Source organism: Ranitomeya variabilis, chromosome 8 (genome assembly GCF_051348905.1).
Source record: "Ranitomeya variabilis isolate aRanVar5 chromosome 8, aRanVar5.hap1, whole genome shotgun sequence".
NCBI lineage: Eukaryota > Metazoa > Chordata > Amphibia > Anura > Dendrobatidae > Ranitomeya > Ranitomeya variabilis.
In genome coordinates, this window is record NC_135239.1 from 22,447,226 (window position 1) to 22,464,179 (window position 16,954).

Sequence of the window (16,954 nt, forward strand, 5' to 3'; positions counted from 1 at the left end):
CATAGTAGTCTCACAGTGCCGGCCTCATAGTAGTCTCACAATGCCGGCCTCATAGTAGTCTCACAGTGCCGGCCTCACATCAGTCTCACAGTATCGGCCTCATAGTAGTCTCACAGTGTCATCCTCATAGTAGTCTCACAGTGCCGACCACATAGTAATCTCACAGTGCCGGCCTCATAGTAGTCTCACAGTGCCGGCCTCATAGTAATCTCACAGTGCCGGCCTCATAGTAGTCTCACAGTGCCGGCCTCATAGTAATCTCACAGTGCCGGCCTCATAGTAGTCTCACAGTGCCGGCCTCACATCAGTCTCACAGTATCGGCCTCATAGTAGTCTCACAGTGTCATCCTCATAGTAATCTCACAGTGCCGGCCTCATAGTAGTCTCACAGTGCCGGCCTCATAGTAGTCTCACAGTGCCGGCCTCATAGTAGTCTCACAGTGCCGGCCTCATAGTAGTCTCGCAGTGCCGGCCTAGTAGTCTCACAGTGCCGGCCTCATAGTAGTCTCACAATGCCGGCCTCATAGTAGTCTCGCAGTGCCGGCCTAGTAGTCTCACAGTGCCGGCCTCATAGTAATCTCACAGTGCCGGCCTCATAGTAGTCTCACAGTGCCGACCACATAGTAATCTCACAGTGCCGGCCTCATAGTAGTCTCACAGTGCCGGCCTCATAGTAGTCTCACAGTGCCGGCCTCATAGTAGTCTCACAGTGCCGGCCTCATAGTAGTCTCACAGTGCCGGCCTCATAGTAGTCTCACAGTGCCGGCCTCATAGTAGTCTCACAGTGCTGGCCTCATAGTAGTCTCGCAGTGCCGGCCTCATAGTAGTCTCGCAGTGCCGGCCTTATAGTAGTCTCACAGTGCCGGCCTCATAGTAGTCTCACAGTGCCGGCCTCATAGTAGTCTCACAGTGCCGGCCTCATAGTAATCTCACAGTGCCGGCCTCATAGTAGTCTCACAGTGCCGGCCTCATAGTAGTCTCACAGTGCCGGCCTCATAGTAGTCTCACAGTGCCAGCCTCATAGTAATCTCACAGTGCCGGCCTCATAGTAGTCTCACAGTGCCGGCCTCATAGTAGTCTCACAGTGCCGGCCTCATAGTAGTCTCACAGTGCCGGCCTCATAGTAGTCTCACAGTGCCGGCCTCATAGTAGTCTCACAGTGCCGGCCTCATAGTAGTCTCACAGTGCCGGCCTCATAGTAGTCTCACAGTGCCGGCCTCATAGTAGTCTCACAGTGCCGGCCTCATAGTAGTCTCACAGTGCCGGCCTCATAGTAATCTCACAGTGCCGGCCTCATAGTAGTCTCACAGTGCCGGCCTCATAGTAGTCTCACAGTGCCGGCCTCATAGTAGTCTCACAGTGCCGGCCTCATAGTAGTCTCACAGTGCCGGCCTCATAGTAGTCTCACAGTGCCGGCCTCACATCAGTCTCACAGTGTCATCCTCACAGTACAGCACGTGTAGCTAGGGATGGACGTCTATAGCAGCAGAGCTGTAATCCTGATTGCTAGCACTAGGGGAATATAGGAATTGATGACTTATCTTCCAAAGTGACACCCACAGCACCACTGCAGTGACATTTGGGAGCACGCTGCACTTTGTCTTTAATACTTTCATACTTTCTGTAAAGTTTTCTTCCCTTGTGAGTCTGGCACCGGTCGTCCTTTCCTCCAGGTTGTCATGTTCTTCCTGTTCCGTCCTCTCTAATGGAGAATCGCAGCCGCCTAATGACGGTCTCCTATCATTTACTCTCAGGTTTGTCCAGGAGATGCAGATCCCACGGAGAGGTCGCTGTGACCGCGAGCTGCGAGCCTATAAGTGCACTCCACGACTTGTGACAATGCGCGGCCCCCCTGAGCCCCCTCTAACCTGACTGTTTGTCATTTCTCCCGCAGCTCTTGAAAGACACGAGTGAGATATGTCATTTGGAGAGCGGCATCTGAAGGGCTAAGCGATTCTGTTGGAGAAGACTTCTAGATGAGCCTGGATCTGTGTGAAAAGGTCTAAGGAGGATTTAATAGGATGTCAACTGAGGCAGAACTTCAAGTGGCTGTGAAAACCAGCGCCAAGAAAGAATCCAAAAAGAAAGGTACTTCTCGTGTTCTGGGAGGTGCGGTGTCAGATGAGCTCCACAGGCGACACTTTTAGAGATTTCATGTAGAAAATTACATTTTACACAAATAGCTGTTTATAAAAAGAAAACTTTTCTTTATACAAGAATCATGACAAAAGGGGAATATTAATACTGAGAAATAATCCGTGCATGTTCTCGTGGACTCTGCTCCAATATCCACATCAAAAACTGCTTCCAGCGCTCTTTGGATTGGTTTCCTATTTACTTCTATGGGAAAACTCGCTTGTAGTTTAAAAATACAGAAGCTGCAAGTTGATTATTCTGCCATTTCTGCCTAAAAAAGCTTCATATTTGGACGCTAAGTCAATTAGGAGCAGCAAAAAAAGCCCCAGACATGCACAAAAAAAGCGTCAAAGTCAACAACAACAACAAAAACGCAAAAAGTGTGGATTTAAGACACAATAATTTAAGGTTGTTGGTGAGAACTATAACAAATGTTTTGAAAAGCTGCACTTTTGAAATCTTTTACTTTTAACTCCTGCTGTAAACAGATATACCGTATGTTTGCACCAAGATACATATGGACTAAGATATTGATGATCTATGCAAAGGATGTTAGATTATTGGGGTTTCACCCCTATCCCCCCTTTAGTCAGGTAGTTTCACAAGTGCACAGTAAAACCACTGCTCCATACACCACCTAGTGGCTGCTTTTGGGTACTGCATCTTAACTCCCATTTACTTCAATAGGAGCTGAGATGTAATGCCTGATAACAACCGTAACATAGTGAGTGGAGCTGTGCCGCTCCATCTCTCTACACTGTATTCTTATAGCAGCTGCTGGACCTGGTATTAGCTGACTGATGGCGGCACTGGATGTCGGGGACCCCCACAAATATGATATTGAAGGTCTATCTTCAGCATAGGACATCATTGTCTAAGATCATGAACCACGCCTTTAAAATCATACTAAAAGTACATTTTCAGCTTGCATCATTCAACTTTTCTCACCAGCTTTATTAGAAAACCAAAAAACAAAAGTTTTTGAGCAACTCTGAATCTTGGGTGTAAACTAATTAATACAGTAAATGGGGGCAAATTGCTGCAAATTTTGAGTTGAATCGGTTGCAGAATTTGCAAGAATTGCTTTGATGTCTGTTGTATTTTGCTACATAGAAACTTCTCGCTTCCCGGTAACGAGGGCTGACAGTTGGGGGATGTCACCAGAGGATATTAGGCAGGATAGTTGGAGGCTCCAGTAAATGTATGCAGACACTCGGATGGATGGATGGATGGATGGATGGATGGAGGTGCTGCGGGTTGTACCTCGGCTCAGTACATTTACTTATTAGAGGATGTGAGAATCGTACATGGATTCATCCAGACAGCGCAGGGAAAGCTCCTGTCATATAGAAAAAAGGATTCTGATTTACAGGCAGTCGCATTGCTCAGGACAATATCAAGCAATTTCTAATAACTTTGTAGCTGTAAGTGGGCTATAAAAAGGCTACAAAGCTTCTCTCTCCCTGGAGGATCCAGATGTCTGCACATTACACAGACAGACCATGGATTCCATAGACATGATGTAATGCTTCATTTCTCCTCCGGAGGCGCTGCAGGGAAATGAAGCACTTGTTACCTAGCTCCTCCACAGCTCATAACTGATTGCAGGAGGTCCTAGTAGTGAGACAGCCTTGGGGTCAGAATTCTTCATCTCGATACAATTGTAAACTATTGACTTCTGCTGCAATCAGTTTCCTCTGATGCCTCCAGAATAAATATCAGTTTCCTGGAATATTGCCGGGAGGCTTTTTAAGAAGATAAAGGACTAACATATAGGACGCAACATTGTATCTGATGGCTCTTAAAGATCCATAGAACTGTCAGGCGTTGCTAGGCAACAGCGCAGAAAAGAATTAAACATTGATACTGTAATTAGATCACGCAGGATTCCGTATACAGATCATTTCCTGCCTTTTCTTCTAATAGTAAGGAGTACAGATATTAGCTAATGAGGATAAGCTGGATATGAAAAAGGAACATCTCTTTTTGTTAGAAGACCAATCTCTCGAAATTCATCTTGGACATTTTCTCTAGAAATGGTCATCACATGTTCTACTCTGAGGTTACTCCAGAGCCCAAAGCATAGTAAAAAGAGGGGAGTGAAGACGTTAAAAAAAGCTTTATGCTCCTCTCCAAGACCCTCATCTGACTCTTTATCCCAGTCTCCACCACCCTGGTCCTTGGTTCTTCCGGCTTTGAGGCCTACATGGTCACTTGAGGGGCAGCCCATGTCATTGGCAACAATGTTGTGTGTTGCCTACTACATGATCATGTGGGCTTCATCATCGAAAGACCCCAAGAAAAGCATAACGTGGGTCTCCGTTCCAGACCAGAATCCCAGATACATTTTACTGGATTCAATCAAAGTACATCCAGAAGATGTCTGACCCACCAGAATTCAAGATTTTTAGGAAATTTTGATTAGTTATGAATTAATTCACTCATCCAAATAACCCCCCCCCCCCTCAAAAAAAAAAAAAGTGTCTTCCTGATAACATCCAGGAATCTTTTATGAAATCTTTGTAAGCTTTCACTTTCCTTGCAGCACCCCCACAGGTAACATGGAGTATTACACAATGCCTATTCATATCAATGACTTGTAGGGACAAGACAGGTCCTCCAGAGCAAGAGACGCTCTTTATAACCTCTCCCTGGTTGAGGATCCTGAACACAGAACCCCTCCATAGAATACGGGGTTTTCTAAACAGGACAACCCCTTTAAGTCAAAATTCCCTAACAGGTAGTTTAAATAATTTTTTCTATGCCACACAAACCCTTTAAAGGCAGGCAGGTGAGTGTTATTTTATTTTATTTTATTTTTTTGCTTTCTATTTTTATTAGAAATTTCTATTTGTTTGTTTATTTCTTAAAGGCTCTGTTCACAGGATACTTTTTTCTGCAGGCAAAACCTGCTCTCTTGGTAGTAAAGAAGCTGCATTTTTGCTGCATATTTTAGCTGCTTTATTGGTGCAGATTATATGTGTCATTTGTCTAAAGTACATCTTTAATAAAGTTAGTTTTATTCGCTCAAAATGCAAGAAAAACACAGCAGGACGCCGAGTTGTGTTTTCTCCAGCATTTTTGCACTTTCTCGCTGCAAAACTACTGAAAGCAGTGACATGCTGCAGATTTAAAAAAAAAAACAGCAGTTTTTCCAATTCAGTCAGGAATAAAAAAAAAACAAAACAGCAATCGTGTGCATGAAGTTTCTGAAATCTGAGCGTTTGCTGATACTACAAAATGCAGCTTTTAATTTGCATAAAAAGAAGCAAACAAATCCAATGTGTGAACATAGCCATAAGAATGAAGTGAAAATATAAAAAAACATAGTAAAAGCATGAAATGTTCCCCCGTTTCCCTAATCAATCATCAACTGATGGAGCAGAGAGACCTCCTACATATGAAGAGTTCCGGGAGTGTTTCACAATTGTAAATTGCTACTCGAGGTTTTTATCTATAGAAAATATTTCTGCAATTTTTAATCTAAATGCAAACTGCGCCCCTCGTCTGGTGTGAAGTCAGGGAGGAGGAGGAGGAGGAGGACGGCCTTCTATAGGGTTTATGTGCTGAGATTGTTTTTTCTCCTGTTCCTCTCGCGGAGCATGACGAGACTGTCAATGTGTCAATAGATGGAGAGATTCCTATAGATGTCGGGATAACAAGACATTTATTACTGCAGTCCCCTCTGGCATCAACAGCACCCGGAGATGGAACGCTTAATCTTTATGGAAAGCGACATAACAACTACATCCTCGCTCTGACATGTTTCACAATCACAAAGAAATTGAATCTGCCTCGTGGACTGTGTTTAAAGCGTTTCCTGCACCTGCACCGAGCAGAGACGACCATTTCATCCAGGCATGCTCCGCCAGATACATGGCCACCTTCCGCCACATCTCCTCCCCTGGTTACATTACGGTGGATCCAGTGGGTGCAAACATAGCCCCATAGCCTGAGGGGATAGTGGCTTCTTCTCTACTGACTGCAGGGGCCTTTCCTACAGAGAGAAATGGCCTTATTAAAAAATTCTACATCCCCCTCCAGCAATGCACGGTCTACATTAACTCCTTAAGGGCACATATAATGTTACCTCTAAGCGGTTTTCCCTTCCTTGTTGGTCTGGTGCTTGATGGAGCACGGGTTCATATTGCCCTAAAAAAGGGCATTGGGCCCCCTCTATAAGAGGCTATAGAAGCTGCATGGATTTTCTGCTTCTCCAGGTTCATGAGATGCAACTTTTACGGTAACTTTCTCTACACCCTCCAACAAGATACAAGGCTTTTGCAGTGGCTGCCTGGCATTGGTTACAATTTCTACAAATTAGTTACTTTTGTTACCAATCCTCCCAGTAATGTATATAATAAATAGTGATGAGCGAGTGCACTCGTTGCTCGGGTGGTCTCCGAGTATTTGTTAGTGTTCGAAGATTTAGTTTTCATCGCCGCAGCTGAATGATTTACAGCTATTAGCCAGCATAAGTACATGTGGGGGTTGCCTGGTTGCTAGGGAAGCCCCACATGTACTCAGCCTGGCTAGTAGCTGTAAATCATTCAGCTGCGGAGATGAAAACTAAATCTCCGAACACTAACAAATACTTGGAGGCCACCCGAGCAACGAGTATACTCGCTCATCACTGACACTAATAATAAAGTCTGGATGGTAATAACGTGCTGCTCAGAGCTATGGATAACATGAGCGTTTCTTCTAGATGGGAGTGAAAAATGGGGTTAAAACAAAAATGTTAAATGGAAAAAAAATTCCCTTCTGCCATTCGGAAAGGTACAGGAGGTTAGGTTTCCTAGTTTAGATGACGTGGTCGTTTTCCATTGAGCATTGCAGCTGTGTGCTTTAGCAAGGCTGGTTGTCAAAAATGGGGAAAGCCCAGGTCAATTTTTTAATTATTTATATTACTAGTTAAAGCAAACAGCGTTTGGACCCTTATATTCTTGATAACCAGCCTTGATGAAGGTGACAGCTGAGGGTTGCTGCCCGCAGCTGTCAGTTTTGCCTGGCTGGTTATCAAAAATACAGGGGAACCCACACCGCTTTTTTTTTAAATTTATTTAGAGCAGAGGCGCTGGCTGATGAATACTCCCGTCAGCCACTGCCTGCTCTCACTGTTATTAGCGGCAGAAGGCGTAGTCCCATCAGCTGACACCAGTGACCGTAAACTTCATACCTCTGATTACAGCCGAGCGCTCATGCTGTCATTTGACAGCGTGAGAACCGCGGCTGTCTGACCGGCGGGGATGATTTTACCGCCAATCAGAAGCAATGTTTGCCGCGCTGTCATGCACATAACAGAATGACAAACACTGGATGTTCGGCCCCCTTTTCAAGTGAATGGGGTCCAGGTTTGGGTCCGGGTACTGTTTGGTATCCAAACGTCTTTTAACTCTTTGGCTGAATTCGCTAGACCCGAACATCCAGAGGTTCGCCCATCTGTAATTATAACTGATCACTGGGGGTCTGAGCAATGAGATGAACTACAATCAAAGTTAGGGGATGCTTCTAACAAAAAGCAGCCCACCTATAAATTGTTACCTCGGAACTCGAATCCTCATTGCCCCCCTGAATACAGATTGGTCCATTTGCCGGTTTGCTGCACATTTCTGCAATTACCGCTCCTCTGAAGATCTGTTCTGTATGAAAGCGAAGGTCAGAGAGGAACTCTGCTTATAATTTCCGTATCAAAAATATTCATGAGTTCAAAGAGAAAGTTGCCTCCATAGATTGTAACTGGAGGAGACGCGTCGCATCGAATGTGGAAATCCGGAAAGCAGAGAAACTAAGTGCACCCCATAAATGGGTCAATGTAACGGCCCGCGAAACGGCGGCGGAGTCCTCCATCTAACATCTGAGGCTCCTCTGAAGGACGGGCGTCTGTAACCGGCTCGTTATTTCGGAGTGACAGCGATTATCTGTGTTACATTCTATTATATTAGCATGCACTGTTATTACTCCACTGCTTAAAAATAGCAATTAAATCCCAGGTCCAGATCCGGCCCCAATTAACTGAGGCTTAAGGCCATTATCGCAGCCTCTACCACTAATGACAGAAGGGGAAGAACGTTCTGTGAGGACCCCATTAATTGTAACAATGAATATATCTATCCTCATCTCCTCCGCCGCATCACTTCTCCGCCGCATCACCTATAAAAGCTGTAGGAATAGTAATTAATGCTGCAAAACCAACTAATAATAAAAGGGGTTAATTAAAGGGGTTATCTAGGACTATTTTTTACTATGGGCATAAGAGCTAACAGGCAGGTACTTTCTATCTGCCTGTTGTACCCGGCACTGATCTCGTCCACCACAGACTAGTCACAGACCGTTCCTGCTGGCGATTCCGCTGCTTCCGCTATCAGCAAAGCACCGGCTTTCGTGACTGCTGACATCATGCTGATTGACAGAGCAAAAGTGAAAAATCACAAGGTCTTAAAAGAGTTAAATTTGTAGCACTTGAACCAAGAGAAAAAAAGAGAAGTTAGGGTCCCATCAAAGAAAGGTCGCCTTGTCGTGGCAAATGGGCTCACACAAGTTGGCCGATTTGTGAACCCAGCGCCTCCATTTTTATAGCGTATTCTGTACAGCAGTGATTAAATTTACAATTTATGTATTCAATGTTTGAATATATCTCGGTTCACAGATTGATCCAGTGCCTTGAAAAAGTATTCATACCACGTGAACTTTTCCACATTTTTCACGTTACACCCACACACTTAAATGCAGCAAATATTTGTGAAGTGTAAAGGAAATTTTCTGAGGTTTTATAAAAAATATAAATCTGACAATTCTGAGGTGTATTTGTTTTCAGCCCCTGAGTAAAGTACTTTGTAGGACCACCTTTTGTTGCAATTACTGCTGCAGTCTTTTGGGGTCTGTCTCTCCCAGCTTTGCACATCTAGAGGTGACATTTTTCCCCTTCTCTTTTGCACTCGCTCTCCATGGAGAGAATGGATGGAGACGTCTGTGACAGTAATTTTCAAGTCTTGCCACAGATGTTCAATGAGATTTCGGTCTGGACGGTGACTGGGTCGTGTAACCACAGGAATATGCTTTGCTTTAAACCATCCATTGTAGCACTTGTAGTATGTTTAGAGTCGTTGTCCTGCTGTCAGGTGACCTTACGCCCCAATCTCCAGTCTTTTGCAGCCTCTAACAAGTTTTCCTCCAGGATTGCCCTGTATTTAGATTCATCCCATCAACTCTAACCAGCTTTCCTGTGCCTGCTTTAAAAAAGCCTCCCCATAGCATAATGCTACCACCACCACCATGCTTGATGATGGGGATGGTGTTTTCAGGGTGATGTGCAGTGTTAGTTTTCCATCACTCATATCGTTTCGTAATTAGGCCAAAAATGTATCTTTTGGTCTCATCTGACCAGAGCAACTTTTTCCATGTGCTCATTGTGTCCACTACTTGAGTTTTTGCAATCTGCAAACGGGACTTATGGTTTGCTTTCAAATATGTATTTTTTCTTGCCACTCTTCCATAAATTCCAGATTTGTGGAGCATATTCCAACAGTTGTCCTGTGGACAGATTCTTGCACCTGAGCTGTGGATCTCTGTAGCTCTTTCAGAGTGACCATGGGTCTCGTGGCTACTTAGAGCGCTACTTGCTTGGGATGTCAGTTTAGGCGGCTGGCCATGCCTTGGTAGGTTTGCAGTTCTGCCATACTACTTCCATTTTTTGGATGATGAATTGAACAGTGCTCAGTGAGATGTCCAGAGCTTGGGCTAATCTTTTATATCCTAATCCTGCTTTACTTTTCCCCACAACTTTATCCCCGACCTGTCTGGTGGGCGCCTTGGCTTTCATGATGCTGTTTGATCCCTAATGATCTCAGACAAACCTCTGAGGCTTTCACAGAACAGCTGCTGTTATACTGAGAAAAAATCACACCCATATGGACTCAATGTAATAATTATGTGAATTCTGGAGGCAAATAGCCACTCGGGATTTTATTTAGTGGTATCAAACTATTGGGGGGCTGAATACAAATGCATCTCAAAATTTTCAGATTTATATTTTTAAAATATGTAGAAAACTCTGTATCATTTCATATACATTTTGCAAGTACTTGCTACTTTGTGTTGGTATCACGTAAAATCCCCAAAAAATACATGTAAGCTTGTGGGTGAAGCATGAAAATATGTGGAGAGGTTCACAGGGTATGAATACTTTTTGAGGCACTGTACATATATAAATTGACAGATAGATAATAGATAGATAATAGATATTGGATAGATAATAGTTAGATATATAATAGATAGATAGATAATAGATACATAGATAATAGATAATAGATATTGGATAGATAATAGGTGATAGATTATAGATAGATAATAGATAGACAATAGATAATAGATGATAGATAGATAATAGATAGATAGATGATTGATAATAGATAGATGATTGATAATAGATAGATAGATAGATAGATAATAGATAGACGATAAATAGATGATAGATAGATAGATATATAGATAATATATAGATAATAGATGATAGATAGATAATAGATATATAACAGGTAGATGATAGATGAAAGATAATAGATAGATGATAGATAATATATAGATAGATATATAACAGGTAGATGATAAATATTAGATCTATACACACACACACATGAAGTGCCAGTAAATGCTACATTTGTCTTTTGATATAAAGGACTTGACATCTCTTTTCAGCACATTCAGTCCTGAGAGCAAAAGTGTTCAGGCCTGAGGCGATAACCATGGGGAGATAAACCCAAATTGTTGTAAAGAAAGTCCGGCGGAAAAAACATGGCCAGCGCTCCTGCAGAGCCCCATACATTATACATGTACACCCATATTAAATATTGAGGGCGCCTCACAGTGACTCATTCTTTTTCTTGTTTAAGAAAGATCCGATATTTATGTCAAACTGGAGCAGAAATAGTAAATAAATAAACAAATATAAGCTCGGTAATGATAAAATCCAAAAATAAATGTATAAAATCATGTACAAAATTCCTGACAGCATATTTTGGTTTATTTAATGTCACATTTTTATCTGCACTCTTGGCATGATAAAGAGCACAGAAAATGGCACAACAGATGGCCGGTATTACAAGAAGTCTGGGCCCCAGTAATGATTATTCTGACACAGTCTGCTCCTGCGAATATGCAATACATAAATGACGTTCACGGCGCTGATGAGTGACAGGCGGCTTCTGATGGACGGCCAAAGATGCTCCTTCACATCTTCTATAGGAATCTGAGGAGCTGTATGGTAACACTGAATGCTCAAAAATAGCACAAAGTTCAGTAAAACTGGAGCTCAGCGGCACATGATTTTATTATGAGGCTTAGAATTAAAATTTCATTTTCCATGTGTTGGCTGCACAGTTACAAGCTCGGCCATGATCCTGTTTACTTTGGACGGCGGTTTTGTTTCAATTGACACAATACTAAATAGGACGTCGTGAATGATTCCTCCTTTAATTAGCACTTTGTCATTGCCCGCATTCCTCCACCACCTTTTCAAAATTCTCCTGACTTTATTTTACACACAATGTATCGAATGACTTATTGGTGTTGTAAAAATGCCCTTTTCAAATTTGACAAGCAGGATACATTGTTACAATTGGCTGAGAAATCTGTTAAAAACTAAAGCTTAGGACTGACCGAGCCCTGCTGTTATCCAAGAAGTGACAAAAGACTGGTGCGTTTCCTGACCTTACTGCAAAAGATGTCACCTTGTGTGTACATTTTTGTGGCTTTAAAGTCCCTGAACTTATGTGTTGATGAAGGTAACCTAAAGTCTGGATAGAGGTCAGTAATACACAGGGGCATGTAAAAGTTTGAGCACCCCTAGTCAAAATTACTGGTAAAGTGAACAGTTACGCAAGTTTAAGATATATTTACATGCGGATGCTGCATAAAACATGGGATAAACGTCTAGTGTGAATTTAATTTCTGCACGTTATCACGCCAGGCCGTCTAATAAAAAATGGAGCAGAGAATGACGTCATTTAGGAGGAGGTTCGCAGGGCGCCAGTCCAGCATCCATTCACAATTGATCAGGGTCCTGTGAGTCGGTTTGGTCATATATAGTGATACTATTACAATAATAGTCATAGTCCAAATTGGTGCGATAAATGCCCAAAAATTTATTTTACGTTCCTGAAGGCGACCACTAAGCGACACACGAGGGGTATTTGGAAATTTTACCTTTTTCTTAAATTAATCTATTTTTTCCTTTTTTCAAATGCTAAAATCATCTCTTCAATCACTTTGTGTATGCACTTTCCAGGAACCAACTATTTTGTTACAGCAACCTGATATAATGGCGCTGCACGTATCTCCTACACACAGATATACACAGTATATATAATAGTCAATTTGAAACACAGTGAAACAATTTACAAGATTTTGTACTCTTGGTTAATCAAGCCTACAATCTATTTAATTCTTGACATGACAAAAGATAAAGTGTCTTGTCCAAGGTCACATGGAGGTTACATCGGCATGCGAACCAAGGTCTCCCTGTAACATTGTTATTCAGCCCCATGCACTGTACATGGAGCAAGGATTACATTATAGGTAATTATGTGATGCATTCAGATATATCAGTCTTCAGAAGTATTGATTGTGCTGACATGGAGCTTATGTAGTAGAGATTTATTCATGCACTGTGTGTGTGTTACTATATGCCCCAGTTTATTCCATTATAACTGTTAAAAATGGTAAAAAAAAACTGTATAAGGCTGAGTTCACATGTAGCAGAATTACCGCGGAAATATCCGCGGCAATTCTGCGCCTCCTGCCACGGGTATATTGCATGCAGAATTTGCATGCATATACCCGCAGAAAACTAGCGTTTTGCAAGCATAATTAGCTTGCAGAATGCTAGCGTTTTCCAAGCGATCTGTAGCATCGCTTGGAAAACTGTTTGACAGGTTGGTCACACTTGTCAAACATAGTGTTTGACAAGTGTGACCAACTTTTTACTATAGATGCTGCCTATGCCGCATCTATAGTAAAAGATAGAATGTTTAAAAATAATAAAAAAAATTAAAAAAAAGGTTATACTCACCTCAGCGGCTTCCGTTCCTAATGCTGTGTGTTCAGGACCTTCCACGGTCACCGCGACGTCATCGCAGGTCCTTCACACACACCTCGGAAGCCGCTGAGAAGATCGGGCCGCCAGAAGGTGAGTATATCGCTATTTTTTATTTTAATTCTTTTTTTTTTTACCAATTATATGGTGCCCAGTCCGTGGAGGAGAGTCTCCTCTCCTCCACCCTGGTTGCCAACCGCACATGATCTGCTTACTTCCCGCATGGTGTGCACAGCCCCGTGCGGGAAGTAAGCAGATCAATGCACTCCTATGTGTGCAGAATCGCCGCGATTCCGCAATTTTAATGAACATGCTGCGTTTTTTTCTGGATTGCGATTCCGCTCAGGAAAAAAATGCAGCATGTGCACAAAAAATGCAGATTGCATTCTGTTACATAGGATGCTTAATGTTAGCGTTTTTTTCGCGGTTTTATAGCGTTTTTATAGCGAAAAACCGCAAAAAAAATGCAAAAAATCTGCTACGTGTGCACACAGCCTTACACATATCACAAGAGTTGTAGAAAATCTCTCTATGAATGTTGAGAAAGTGCCCCATGTAGCACAAAATATGAGATTCAGTTCTGTGCTTTCCCTTTTAGGCAAGAATAACATTACAGTAATACTGCCCAGATGTTAGTATAAGACTGCCCCCTATGTACAAGAAAATAATTACTATAATACTGCTCCTATGTACAAGAATATAACTACTATAATACTGCTCCTATGTACAAGAATATAACTACTATAATACTGCCCCTATGTACAAGAATATAACTACTATAATACTGCCCCTATGTACAGGAATATAACTACTATAATACTGCCCCTATGTACAAGAATATAACTACTATAATACTACCCCTATGTACAAGAATATAACCGCTATAATACTGTCCCCTATGTACAAGAATATAGCTACTATAATACTACCCCTATGTACAAGAATATAACTATTATAATACTGCCCCTATGTACAAGAATATAACTAGTATAATACTGCCCCTATGTACAAGAATATAACTACTATAATACTGCCCCTATGTACAAGAATATAACCGCTATAATACTGTCCCCTATGTACAAGAATATAGCTACTATAATACTGCCCCTATGTACAAGAATATAACTATTATAATACTGCCCCCTATGTACAAGAATATAACTACTATAATACTGCCCCTATGTACAAGAATATAATCACTATAATACTGTCCTCTATGTACAAGAATATAGCTACTATAATATTGCCCGTTTGCACAAGAATATAACTACTATAATACTGCCCCTATGTACAAGAATAAAACTACTATAATACTGCTCCTATGTACAAGAATATAACTACTATAATACTGCTCCTATGTACAGGAATATAACTACTATAATACTGCCCCTATGTACAAGAATATAACCGCTATAATACTGTCCCCTATGTACAAGAATATAGCTACTATAATACTGCCCCTATGTACAAGAATATAACTATTATAATACTGCCCCTATGTACAAGAATATAACCGCTATAATACTGTCCCCTATGTACAAGAATATAGCTACTATAATACTGCCCCTATGTACAAGAATATAACTACTATAATACTGCCCCTATGTACAGGAATATAACTACTATAATACTGCCCCTATGTACAAGAATATAACCGCTATAATACTGTCCCCTATGTACAAGAATATAGCTACTATAATACTGCCCCTATGTACAAGAATATAACTACTATAATACTGCCCCTATGTACAAGAATATAACCGCTATAATACTGTCCCCTATGTACAAGAATATAGCTACTATAATACTGCCCCTATGTACAAGAATATAACTATTATAATACGGCCCCCTATGTACAAGAATATAACTACTATAATACTGCCCCTATGTACAAGAATATAATCACTATAATACTGTCCTCTATGTACAAGAATATAGCTACTATAATATTGCCTGTTTGTACAAGAATATAACTACTATAATACTGCCCCTATGTACAAGAATAAAACTACTATAATACTGCTCCTATGTACAAGAATATAACTACTATAATACTGCCCCTATGTACAAGAATATAACTACTATAATACTACTCCTATGTACAGGAATATAACTACTATAATACTGCCCCTATGTACAAGAATATAACTAATATAATACTGCAAAGTGCAAGAATATAACTACTATAATACTGCCTCTATGTAAAAGAATATAACTACTATAATACTGCCCTATGTACAAGAATATAACTACTATAATACTGCCCCTATGTACAAGAATATAACTACTATAATACTGCCCCTATGTACAAGAATATAACCGCTATAATACTGTCCTGTTGTGAATTCTGTTTTTGGGCTCCCTCTGGTGGTTACTGGTGGTACTGGCTGACTTTTGTCTTGCACCTGTTCCCATCAGGAAACTGGGAGTTTCCTATTTAGTCTGGCTTCTCAGTCATTCTAGTGCCGGCAATCAATGTTACCAGAGCACCTCTGTTGCTTGCTACCTGCTCCAAGTCTGCAATTCAGCTAAGTTGGATCTTTGGCATTTTTTGTGTTTGTTTGTCCAGCATGCATTTATATTTCTCTTGCTGCTGGAAGCTCTAGTGATCTGAAATTACTACTCCGGTGTCATGAGTTGATAACGGAGTTAAAGTAATTTCAGGATGGCTGTTTAGGGTTTTGAGGTGACCGCGAAGTCCTCTTTTGTATTTTCTGCTATCTAGTCAGAGGGCCTCTCTTTGCTGAATCTATATTCATACTGCGTACGTGTTTTCCTCTTACCTAACCGTTATTATATGTGGGGGGCTACTATCACTTTTGGGGTTTCCCTGGAGGCAAGCCAGGTCTGTGTATTCCTCTACTAGGGGGTAACTAGATCTCCGGCTGGTGCGAGGTGTCTAGGGATAATCGTAGGCACACCCCCTGGCTACTATTAGTTGCGTGTTAGGTTCAGCGTCGCGGTCATCTGAGATTCCATCATTCCTAGAGCTAGTCCGTTTTTGCCTGAGTCCCTGCCATTGGGAACCATGACAGTATTGCCGGCCGCAAATGTATTAAAGGTATTGGCTGAAGAAAGAGAGAAAAGAAGAAGTTTCTGACACTTTTTTTTTTTTTTTTTACTCAGAAGTTCTGTCTAGCCATAATTGCAATCTGCTGCTTTTTTCTCTCCTCTTAACCCCTGAATGGCTCAGATCTCAGCTGTTGAGAAATGGATATCCAGAGTTTAGCTACAGGCCTGAGTGCTCTTGCTTCTAAGGTTCAAAATATCCAAGACTATGTTATACATGCTCCTATGTCAGAACCCAAGATTCCTATACCTGAGTTCTTTTCTGGAGATAGATCTCGTTTTTTGAATTTTAAGCACAATTGTAAATTGTATCTTTCTCTGAGATCTCGCTCCGCTGGAGACTCCGCTCAGCAGGTTAAAATTGTGATTTCCTTGTTGCGGGGTGACCCCCAGAATTGGGCATTTGCATTGGCACCAGGGGATCCTGCGCTGCTCAATGTGGATGCGTTTTTTCTGGCACTGGGGTTGCTCTATGAGGAACCTAATTTGGAGATTCAGGCTGAAAAGGCCTTGATAGCCCTCTCTCAGGGGCATGATGAAGCTGAAATATATTGTCAAAAATTTCGAAAATGGTCTGCGCTTACTCAGTGGAATGAGTGCGCCCTGGCGGCGAATTTCAGAGAAGGTCTCTCTGACGCCGTTAAAGATGTCGTGGTG

The 16,954-nt window shown here is 41.7% G+C and overlaps 1 protein-coding gene across 15 annotated transcripts in view; it reads left to right on the forward strand.

Annotated features, from left to right (window-relative positions):
* DAB1 (DAB adaptor protein 1) overlaps window positions 1-16,954 on the forward strand; it is a 759,978-nt gene that overhangs the window by 573,401 nt on the left and 169,623 nt on the right. For all 15 annotated transcript variants that reach the window (XM_077276888.1, XM_077276893.1, XM_077276896.1 and 12 more), the window contains one exon: window positions 1,895-2,088. In XM_077276888.1, coding sequence (XP_077133003.1) covers window positions 2,022-2,088 — 67 coding nt within the window. In that variant the 5' untranslated portion in view covers window positions 1,895-2,021. The remainder of the gene's footprint in view (window positions 1-1,894; window positions 2,089-16,954) is intronic.